Source organism: Dipodomys spectabilis, unplaced genomic scaffold (assembly GCF_019054845.1).
Source record: "Dipodomys spectabilis isolate Male_0828 unplaced genomic scaffold, ASM1905484v1 ptg000092l, whole genome shotgun sequence".
Classification (NCBI taxonomy): Eukaryota; Metazoa; Chordata; class Mammalia; order Rodentia; family Heteromyidae; genus Dipodomys; species Dipodomys spectabilis.
The window spans coordinates 10,741,089-10,753,126 of NW_024870769.1; the positions used below are offsets into that span (position 1 = coordinate 10,741,089).

Here is a 12,038-nt window from a genome sequence, read left to right on the forward strand (position 1 = left end):
CACACAGAAAATTCTTCCACAAGGGGTATTCTTATCTAAATCAACCAGGAAACCAAAGAGCTAAACCATAACCTTAGGATGGCCAGACAAGCGCCCCAGAGATGCCTCAAGCCACACTCAATTCCTTCCCATCCTGCGCACAATTGCCCTGGGCCATGCATGGTGTAGCCTGTGGGCTCACTGTACCTCGGCAGCTCAAGGAAGGCTCCGACTGGGTTTTGGTCAGAAGAACTGAAAAGGCAAACAACAAGAGAGTGAGGATCAACTATGACTTCTTGTGGCCACGTGGACCAAAGACCCAGCAGCCTCTCTGGAAGTCTGGGAGATGACTGCAGTGATGAATACTGAACTCAGCTGGACTGTGTGTACCTGCAGACCTAGCCCCACAAGCTCCACTGTCTCAAGCTGCCAGGCCCACTGTAAACACAAGGGGGCAGCAAAACCTGTGTTGCTTAAAGCTGCCACAGGCAAGAATTCTAGAAGAGGTATGTCTGCCAGCAGCATTTGTGCCAGCTGCCTTTCCCATTATCCAGCACCTGCAGGGCTTAAAGGAAGTCAACAGGAGCAATGGACAGGTCTGTTCCACGGGTGCCCTCGCTGATCTGCAGGTCAGCTGCAAGAGAGAGAGGAGCCCTCTATGTGGTATGCTTCTTGGTTATTTGAAGGCTCACAGGATGAGGTGAAGGTATGGAACAGGAATAGTAATCAAAGACATGGCAACTGGCATGGTCCTAGAGAAAGGGATGCTGCTGGCCATGGAGCTGGGGGCGGTTCCACCATGGTGTGAGGGGATGAATGCTCAAGGGGTGGGGGAGGGAGGACTCGGGGGCTTGGGAACAGCTATTCCCACCAGTGGAAGCAGGACTTTAACACAGCTCACTTGCTGTACCTAATGTATTTGGATGCTTCTGCCCAATGTATGCATCAGCCTGTGAGCTGTGCTCAGTCTCCTGATCCCTTCAACTTCTTGTCCTGTTGTTCAGATCATTGTGGGCTTGCTGTGGGACTCTCCTTAACAGAGGCAGGTTTGTAATGACTACCTTTCAGGATATGTCTAGGCATAGTCGAGTAATGGAAATTCATTCGTGCAAGCCTTTCCTCCAAGATTTCCAATTGGAGGGTAACATAGCTTTCCCTTTTCCTTCTTTTTCTCTTTTGTCTTACCAAAGCTTTGTTTTTTTTTAAAAAAAAAACTCTCATAAAACAAATTTTCATAGAGCCGAGACAAACTGAGATACACCAACAGTACCCATATCTGTGCAGTGGCTACAGAGACCATTATTGTCTGTCTGGGGTTTAAAGACACTGGGCAGCCAGGTGTCTGTGGTTCAAGCCTATACTCCCAGCTACTCAGGAGGTTGAGGATCCTGGTTCAAACCCAAACCCATCCTAGGCAGACAAACTTGAGAGATTCTTTATCTCCCACTGACTGTAAATAGGTGGAAGTGGTGATACTGGCTCAAGTGGTAAGATACCAGCCTTGATGGAAAAAACCAAGTGAGAGCTCAATCCTCTGAGTTCCAGACCCAGTCCCAATACATGCATACACACAAACGTGGAAACTGGGGAGGCTAGTATCTACACAACAAGGTCGTGGGCTCAACCTCCCACGCCCTACATATCAAGATAATTTTAAAAATTAAGTATCAGAGCACTTTTCAAGTGAATAAATAAATGTCATGGGAGACTGAGGACTTGCAATCCCCAGGAAGAGGTGGGGATGATTTTTAGGGGGAAATGTAACTTGTAAAGGGGTCACTCTGATCATTAATTTCATAATACACTTGGTAATAAGAAAAATACATTTTTATTAGAAGAAATTATTTGAAAAGCTATAGGAAAATGTAAGTGTGTGTGTGTGTGTGTGTGTGTGTGTGTGTGTGTGTATGTGTGTGTGTGCGTGCGCGCGTGCTGGTACTAGGGCTTAAATTCAGGGCCTTTTGCTCAAGGCTAGTGCTCTACCACTTGAGGCACAGTTCCACATCTGGAGTTTTGGTGGTTAGTTAGAGATAAGAGTATCACAGACATTCCTGCCCAGGTTGGCTTCAAACCACAATTTTCACCTCTCAGCCTCCTGAGTATTGAGGTTTATAGGTGTGAGCCATCAGTAACCAACTTGACTGTATATTTTGAATGACTATGTATTTGTAGAATGAGTAACACAGGCAGTAGGTCTAAAATGAGACTTGCTGGAGTTTTATGAAGCCCATCTTACTAATTCTAAGTCCAAGGAACAGAGAGTATATTTGTCTTTGATAGCTGTTAAACAGTCAGCCCTTCATATCCATCAGAAAAAACCTACTCAGGCAATATTTTGGTCTCCATACCAATGTCAACTCTCAGGCTGCCCCACTAATGGTTCTAATGTGCTAAATTCAGGCTAAGTACCAAATTCATACCATGGATAAGCTGTCACTGGCAACACAACCAGGAAGCTTGGGGTGGTACTAAAGATGTCTTCAGGTATTGATCTCGGGAAATACAATTTGGCCAATTTCAGGTGAGAATGGTTTTGGGCACCCGCCGTGTATGAAACCCAGGAGCAGCAATGACAACTGAAAAGGAAACTCTAGAAAATATAGTCAAGAAGTTGCAGTATGGGGTCTAATCTTTTCTTGACTTCTGTTTAACAAAGCTCACAAGGAAACAGAAGTAAAAGTTGTGAGTGGAGATGGAAAAGAAGAGGCATACATACAATCACAAGGAATAAAAAGAAGGCAAATTTCTTCCCTGCCCATTCAGGGCTGGATAAAACCAGTCAGAGATGCATGTAAATTCACATGCCTGTTCTAGCTGGTTCCACAGACCTGTAAGGAGAGCCAAGCAGGTTTTGTGCTCCAGCTATGTTACTTCACAGCAAGATGCGTATGATACAGGAAGGTCTCACCTCTTCTGTTGTCCCAGGCGTAGAGTTCCTTTATCCCCAACTCATTCAGGGACTTGGACAGCTCCAGCTCCTCCCCAGCAATGTTGTCCCTGAGCAGAACCACGTGATCTGGGCTGACCTCACATTTTGCACAAATGACTGGCAGAATATTTTGCAGCGGCACTTCAGGGCTCACCCTCATGACAGCTTTTTGTGTGCGCAGGTAATTTACTACCAAACGCACAGATTTCTGAAAGAATGATCCAGACACAAGAAGGGTTCTATGAGTTCATCTTCCATGAAGAGTTCAACCAATTCTAGAATTGAATGTGGTGGGACTTTTGTGTGGTCCTAATCATTCATTCACAAAATTGGTGTGTCCCAGGGAAAATGGCATCATGAATGGTGAAAAATAAATGTCCAGAATATTAGAGGCATCTTAAAAGCATCTTAGAATCTCCTTTACTAATAAAAAAGCAGCCTAACAACACATGGATTCATACAGACATGAATGAGGATTCTACATTTAAAATCCAATATAAATACTGTTTTGCAAACATTCTGACCAGACTCTAACATGTCACTGTTATTTTCTTAATAGGTTGGAAATGGTAGGAATAATTTAGCTTAAAAACCTCAGGTGGCTCAGTGGTAGAGTGTTTGCTTTGCATGCTTGAGGTCCTGAGTTCAATTCTTCAGTACCACATAAGCAGAAAAGGCCAGAAGTGGTGCTATGGCTGAAGTGGTAGAGTGCTAGACTTGAGCTAAAGGGCTGAGGAACAGCGCCCAGGCCCAGAGTTCAGGCCCTACAACTGACAAAACAAAACAAAACAACCTCATAAAATATCAAGTGCTTGCTTAAGAAGTAAAAGTATCTACATAAATAAAAGACTACTCACAAAATAATACAGCATATGTGGACTGACATGTATTTATATGTATATACTATATACATGTATTTAAGCCAGAAATATTTTTTTTCAAGTATCAGGCATAATAATCTGTAAGAAAAAATAATATCTCTGATTAATGCTAACTCAGTGACTACAGATAAATACAGTAGTGTTCTGAGTTTCACCGAGTAAACTTTAATTCAGGCTTGTTAATTACCACATAGTATTAAGAAACTGCAAAGGCAAAAAGAATAAACATGGCACATACAGACAGGTAACAAGGAACTTCCTGGCCTGCATGGTAGGGTGTGAAGGCCATGACAAGGTGGAATTCAGAAGGAAGATGGAACCCATGCCTTTAACTTGGTTTCTCCAAAGGGAATCAAATAAACTCCCTGAGGTTAACTGTCCCTGGGGATCACGTGTTTCAGAAAGGCCACAGGATATAAAGAAGGCTGCTTTTTCCTCTAAGATTTTATTTCAAGAATAAAGGAGAATCTCCTTTGGACTTAGTGTGGACGGGACAAATAAGAGTTCATTTATCACTGAACCCTTTCATAGGAGATGAGCTTTTTAAAAACTGCCTTTTCTATTTTTTTTTTGGTCAGTTGTGGGGCCTGAACTCTGGGCCTGGGCACTGTCCCTCAGCTCTTCAGCTCAAGGCTAGCACTCTGCCACTTGAGCCATAGTGCCACTTCTGGCTTTTTCTGCTTATGTGGTGCTGAGGAATCAAACCCAGGGCCTCATGCATGCAGGCAAGTGTTCTACGACTGAGCCACCTTCCCAGCCCATGGAAACTGTGTCAGTACTGGGTTCTAGGGACTGAACTGAACTCAGAGCTTTGCACTCTCTCTTGTTTTTGTTTTGTTTTGTTTTTTCCGCTCAGGGCTGGCACTCTATTACTTGAGCTACACAGACAATTCTAGCTATTTGCTGGTTAATTAGAGATGAGAGTTTCATGGACTTTCCTTGCCTGGGCTGGCTTCAAACCATGGCCCTTAGATCACAGCATCCTGCGTAGCTGGGACTACAGATGTAAACTACCAGCACTCAGATGAAACTCTGTTTCTTACAATAAACCCAGTTTGGTGGCTCATTGCCTAGTATCCCAATAAAGAGCGTAACAAAGCTCTCTGTATGTAATGATTAGAAGAAGAGCTATGCTAACCTTCCTGGACACCTGGTATATACTCACACATGGGCCCCCACTGACCTCAGGCACCTTAGGCAGGCCAGGCTTAACTTTCTCTTCAGAACCTTTTTCTTTCAGAAACACTGTGTGCACATTCAAGGTCCCAACCAAAGTATTTGGCTTAAAACTCAAAGGTTGTTGGGTTTCTGAAGACAGGACCTCAAGGGTATGGTGGGAAGGATTCAGGTGGTTCTGAAGGCAGAGTTCGACAAGCAGGTCCATCATTGCATGGCTGAAAAAGGGAAAACAAAGCATAATTATCAGGAATGTTGGCACTGTGCCGTTGCCCAGCTAAGTAAGGACAGAACAAATGAACTAGCAGTTAAATGAGAAAATTAGATGCTCTTATGAAGAATGACAACAGCAGCTCATTAATTTCTCACACATGACTGTATAGTAATAGGTTCACATTTTCAATACTAGTAAAAAACAGACTACTGAAAGAAAAAGTTGTAATAATGAATCAAAATTCTAATAGCTGGGAAAATAATTGTATTTCTAGTTAAAGCTATGGCATACTGAATTGAATCACCTAAAGTTAGTAGGAAAGATATTACTTATAGGTACAAGACACTCAATTTTCAATTATTTATAAGTCTCAATTAACACAAAAATGAAGTTGTAAAATGAAAAAGTTGATTGATAGGAACTATTATAAACAATAATACATAAAATCTGGATAAACTGGAAGACAAATGTGACCTAGTCAAATTGAATAAAGGTAAAATAGAGAGAAATATTCAACTTACACAAATGAAGAAACAGCCAGAGGCAGAGCCCAAGTGATAAAAATGCTGTCTAGCAAGCACTAAGCCCTGAGTTCAAACCCCAGTACCATCAAAATAAGAAAAAAGAAAAGTCTAGAAGTTATTTGACTCACAGAAAATTCAAAGACTAATGTCAATGCTTTGACAACTTTTCCAGAAAATGGAAAACACTTTCTAACTCATCTTGTAAATCTACCATCACACTGATACTAAAGACAAACTCGAAAGAGAAGTACAGGCCAATATTTTGATAAACATGGATGGAAAAATCTTTATTAAAATCCTAACCAAGCTGGGTGCCAGTGGCTCACACCTGTAATCCTAGCTATTAGGAGGCTGAGATCTGAGGATTGCAGTCCAAAGCTGGAACTAGTCCATGAGACTCTTATCCCTAATTAAGCACCATAAAGCTGGAAGTGGAGTTGTGGCTCAAGTAATAAAGCATTAGCCTGCGCAGAAAAGCTCAGGGACAGCACAGAAGCTCTTGGGTTCAAGCCCCAAGATGGCATATAAAAACAACTTCTGTCCCTGGGATGCAAGGATAGTTCAACATAGATATATCAATGCAATATATCACTAATTGGGTCATAAAAATAAGTAAAACCACAATCATTCTACTTGGTATGGATGAATTTTGTCATTAGACAAGACTCAACATCCATTCATGATTTTAAAAAAACTTTCCAAATAATAGATATGGAAAAAACTTCAATAATAAAAGTCTTTTATGAAAGGTACAAAGCTAACATATTCACTGAGGGAAAGCTGGAAGCTTTCCTTGGAGGCAGAAATGGATGTTCACTTTCAGCACTGTTATTCAGTATAGTACTGAATCCTAACCAGAAGCACTGCACAAGAAAGTTATATAAAAGCATGTATATCAGAAAGACATTCCTTTTTATGTTTGTCAGTGATAATATGGGTGAATTAACCTGAAGGTTCAATGATAACCACACAACATTGTTAAAACTAATAAACTATTTCAGGGAAGTGGCTGGATACAAAATAATAAGTTTCCCGAGCTTTCTCCTCAGTCTGGAGGTGGCTGCACTGAGATCCGAGTAGACACAAGTCTGACTACAGGTAGTCCAGAGTCCAAGGGTGCCCTCTTAAGGTAGACTATCTGCCCTGTAGTGTTTTGCATTTTATTTAAAACTTAGATGCTGGACACATATTATCCTACCATTAAAATCCCATGACTTTTCCACTACCCTTCAGGAACCCACGTGAAGTTTTTGACACGTGACTTGCATCCCTTGCCACTCAGCAACATGCCATGGAGGTGTTGCTGGCTGACATTTTAAAACATCAGACTTCAAGCAGTTCTTTCAAGCTCTTTTGGTGCACTGGAGAAATACACACACAGAGGAGGCTGCTCTGACACAGCAGCAACTGCCCAACAATGGACAGAAAAGCACCAGCTGTGGTAGAGTCCCTAGGGTTTTCTCTGCAGATCCATCAGACTCTAACCTGCCTCCTGCCACCTTGGAACAAAGGACTAATGACTTCCCTAAGTGGGTGTTATGTGTATCTCTCCACAAGGTCTTTGTAGGTCACTGGGCCACTGGGCTGTGGGAAGCTTTTCAGGCTGGAGGAGGCTGCCTGGTAGCTCTTAGGACTTCTCATCACCTGCTGGTTCTGGCCTCCCTTCCCCTCCTGGCCAGTTCCCTGTCACATCACATCACATCATGTCACGCTCTGAAGGAGCAGCCCCTGTCCCTGATCAACAGCTCTCCACAGGCTTCCCTTTAACTAGCCTCATCTCTCCTGAGGCAGCACTGTTGTTAGTGGAGGCACACAAGGGCAATTTGCCCAGGGTGGGATTCTGGTGCTACTGTGTACTGCTTCTCCAACCTGGGCAACTGGAGGCACCGCTGTGTAACTGAGTTTTCACGCAAGGAGAGAGCCTACCGTAAGGTAGCCTTAATCTTATGTGAATTAACGGTGAGGAATTGAGCCCTCAGCCAGGCCTGGGTCAGTGCTTGCTAAGTAAATGAAGTAAATTGTTGCTGACCTTTCCATTTGGATACCAGGTAGTGAGACCCTTGCCTAGCTCAAGAAGAGGATCACCTGTCTCTATGTGGCCGAATGCCATCCTGCTCTCAGCAAGCACCAAGACATTGGATCCTTCAAAGAAGCATCCTCAGACACTGCAGAGTTGTTTCACCATCTCACAAGGGATGAAACTGAGACAATTCGATCGGGTATGTCAACATGCTGACAAATGTGAGGAACCTCCCTGGCCTCAATCCCATAGGAACATCGATGCTTTCAGAGAACTGATAGAAAAGCTTCCATCTCCCCTCCCACAAGTCTCCTCCCCTCCTTCACAGTATCTGACTATATTCAAGTATAAAAGAAAATAGACTGCCCCTAAACCAAGTGTGTTAGTTACCTTTCTTGATGCTGTGAAAACAAAAACAAAAACACCTCATATAGTCAAATACAAGGGGGGAGATTTACTGTGGCTCACTGGTTCAAAGACTTCAGTCTATAATCCTTGCTTTTGTTGATTATGGGCCCACAGTGAGGCAGAATATCATGGCAGTGGGCCTGTGTGGAGGAAGAGGCTGTTCACCTCACAGTGGACAGGAAGAAGAGAGAGACAGAGACAGAGAGAAATAAAGTGAGGGAATGAGGGAGGGAGGACCAGGGACCACCTTCTAGGCATGCTCACTATAATCAACTTCTTTCACCTAGATCCCACTTCCTAAAGTTTTTAGAATGTTCCAAAATGACACCACCAGCTGGTGTCCAAGCATTCAACAAATGATCTTCTAGGGGACACTTCATATTCAAACCTCCAAGCAGGCAGGGCTGGAGGATGAGAGCAGAACTCTTTCTTAGGTTTTCTTCCTCATTTGTCTTCAATACCATTTTTTTCTAGGTTCTTTACCCTACTGTTCCCCAAATGTCTTTGACGTGCTCATAATGTTGAGACAGAATCTGAGGCTTTTTTGGGCACTTGTTAAGGTCTTTTTAATTTAAATATTCTTTTTTTCAAATGTATTCTCAAAATAGATGTGCATGGACTTCAAACATTGTTTCTGGATGAGTCGGTAACCTCAATGAGAAACAAACTGGTCTTGTTTCACATATGACTCTTCCTGAAGTCCTGGCACAGAGGTGGACCAAGAAATGAAACGCTTGTGTCACAAATCCCTGCTCAGAGACAAGAGAGCAGATCACAACTGGGACAGAGTCCAGAGGACACGCCCCATGTTTATCCGACCATGCCCATTTAATGAACAGCCTTCTTGTAACAGAAGGCATTTCTCTGTGAGTCATAAGCTTGACATCCTGATAGGTCCTGAGCCTTCCTGGGTAGAAAGGAACCTCGTCTGAGGTGATAAAGTTGCTGCTGACTTTTGGGGAGCTGTGTGGTATACAAATCCTCCCACAGTGTCATCTGACTATTGGGAATCGGGGCTCATTCTCAGGACCATATGCCTGAAACCTAGTAAAGCTAGTGGAGCACAATCCTAGGGAAAATCTGGAAGTGTCACGTGCAATCTTCCTGGCTTCATTGCTCTGATGAAACTTGCTAGGCCCCATCCTAAGGATTTCTAATTCAGTGGGTCTGGGGGAGGGAGGCTAGAAATCCACATTTGCAACAAGGTCCCAGGTGATGCTGCAGGCCCAGGGCACCCACTTTAAGAATGACTGGATTGGTTAAGTATGCAAAATGTGTATGTTTAGTACTTATGTGCGATCAATAAATAATTGAAAATTTTAACATTTAATCTATCAAATTCCACGAAAGTGAAATACTACCTCTGTACGATTAGTATATCACCACATTCAAAATAACTACAGCATCTTCTGGGAGGTATTAAGCTCTGGGTTTAGTTAGAGCATGCTGTCCTTGTCTTTTAACTTTATTATTTCCTTATACAATTATCATTTAAGAAATATTAGATAATAGATATTGAAAATCTCTTTCTATGAATCACAGTGGTCTTATTTTTAGCTTCTCTAGGATTTATCGAACACAATACAGACCCACATTTCTTATCTTTGAGAGTATGGGGAGCTAAGTATGTACTGATCAGGTCAGCACAATGGCCACCTGACATGACACCCAGGTGAGTGAAGGAATTCTGGGAGCTCATACAAAAGGCCAGGCCCTGGGATTCACTTCTCTATCACAGAGAGTTTACCACTATGGACTGGATTTTCCGTTGAAGATACTTTCCTTCAAATTAAGACCAGCCTTCGTATTTTTTCAAATGAAGACACCACTCTACTCTTTCTCTTTAGAAAGAGGCCCTCTTTGGTCTGTGAAAGGATGAGCATATTCTTTTCTAAATCAGGGCTTAAATAGAACACCACACTGACAAAAAGTGCAGAGATTGTTTTAAGCAAAATCTAGCAATCTGACTTCAGCAGGCTCCTGTATTATTAAAGATTGTAAAATGTAACATAACCAATTCTCCAAACACGCAGCAGTTTCCCCTGTACAGCCAAGCTATCTCTTGAACTGGACACTTCCTAATGTAGAAGTTCTCATAAAGAAGATTTATTTGTAATTAGATGCTTAGGGGCCCAGTCTGCAAACTAGCTTCTCTTGAATTTAGAAGCATAAATAAAAGTTGATGTCTGTTCATACATGTTTGGACTTCTGGGCTATTCTTGAAGAAATGATGTAGTAACTCTGAAGGACAATGGTACCAGCTCCCTGCAAGCAACTTCAAAGCCAGTGGTCTATCGCTTTAATTAAGGTACACAAAGTAAAGAGAAGAAGGCGCTGTCTCTTCAAAGCTGTTCAAAGGAAGCTTCATGAAAGGCGATGAAGCGTCAAGAGACTTGGACTATATCTTTGAGATACAGAAGTTTGAACTTGGGGCCTGTACTTGCTAGGCAGATGCTCTTCTCAATCTCTGACTCCTGAGTAGCTGGAATTAACCAACATTCGCCATTGCACCCAGTAGGCTGTATCATTCTGAATTATATAAATCAGTCATATTCACACTGGTTCACATAGGTAAGAGATAGGGGATAGGAAAAGGCAAGATCCACAATGTTATTTTCTTAACAGGAAAAAAGAGTGATTGGAATGACAAATATATATATATATATACACACACACGTATACACATGTATGTGTATGTACACACACATTCACCAGTGAAATTTCATGCAGATTCTAAAGTCATTTTAAAGCTATAACAATATAATGTACTTCTTTGGGATTTTGTTGTTGTTGTTGTTATTGCTGTTGTTATTTCATACTGGTACTGGACCTTAAACTCAGGGCCTCATGCTCTAGATTGGCTTTTTTCCTCAAGGCTGGTATTCTACCACTTAAGCCAAACATCAACTTTTGATGGTTAACTGAATATGAGTCTCACAGACATTTCTGCCCAAGCTGGCTTTGAACCTCAACCATCAGTTCTCAGCCTACTAAGTACCCAGGATTACTAGCTAGCACCTAGATATGATGCAATTCTTAAATTATAAGGCTATGTGGGGAATGTTTATTTACAATGACAATAACTTTGTAAAACAGATAAACTCAAAATTTCTTCTAACTCTACTACTTGCTGCAGAAACCCTGGGAGCTAGGCTAGGAAGAGGTTTGGAGGTACTGTTTTCAAGTCTGGTGTCTCCTCTGTTGGGTGGTTGTGGTTACAAGGACCTGAGCCCTACTGCTTGATGATGGCTGTAAGAAGGACTTCTGGCCCCAAGAGCAACCTTTATGCTACTCTGGAGGCATCATTTGGATCACTGTGGCCTTACATTCTACACAGTTGTGTACCACAACTCAACAGTCTGGAATGATGCTACTCAAATTTTTCTTCACACATCCCATAAAATAATTTTGAAAACTTAGGTACACTTTTTTTTTTGTCAGTTATGGGGCTTGAATTCTGAGCCTGGGTGCTGTCCCTGCACTCTTCAGCTCAAGACAAGCACTCCACTGCTTAAGCCACAGTACCACTTCTGATTTTCTAGTGGTTTACTGGAGATAAGATTCTCACAGACTTTTCTGCCCAGGCTGGCTTTGAACCATGATCCTCAGATCTCAGCCTCCTGAGTAGGATTACAGGTGTGAGCCATGGTGCCCGGTCTTCTTTATACTTTACTGGGGGAGGAGGGCTGGGTGGGGGGCGGGGGGAAGATGGGATGGGAAGGGGAAACAAAGGAGGAGGCTACAATGCTTGATAAGAAATATACTCATTATCTTGCTCATGTAATTGTAACCCTTCTGTACAGTATTTTCACAATAAAAATAAATAAATAAATAAATAATAAAAAAATTATCTCCTGGGGGATAGGGGTATGGCTTACTGGTAGAGCACTTATCTAGCATTTCAAAG

At 42.3% G+C, this 12,038-nt stretch overlaps 1 protein-coding gene across 3 annotated transcripts in view; it reads right to left on the reverse strand.

Moving 5' to 3' along the window:
* Cobl (cordon-bleu WH2 repeat protein) overlaps nt 1-12,038 on the reverse strand; it is a 210,925-nt gene that overhangs the window by 125,737 nt on the left and 73,150 nt on the right. For all 3 annotated transcript variants that reach the window (XM_042684982.1, XM_042684981.1, XM_042684979.1), the window contains exons 3-4: nt 4,973-5,183; nt 2,888-3,116 (exon numbers count right to left, since the gene is read on the reverse strand). In XM_042684982.1, coding sequence (XP_042540916.1) covers nt 2,888-3,116; nt 4,973-5,183 — 440 coding nt within the window. The remainder of the gene's footprint in view (nt 1-2,887; nt 3,117-4,972; nt 5,184-12,038) is intronic.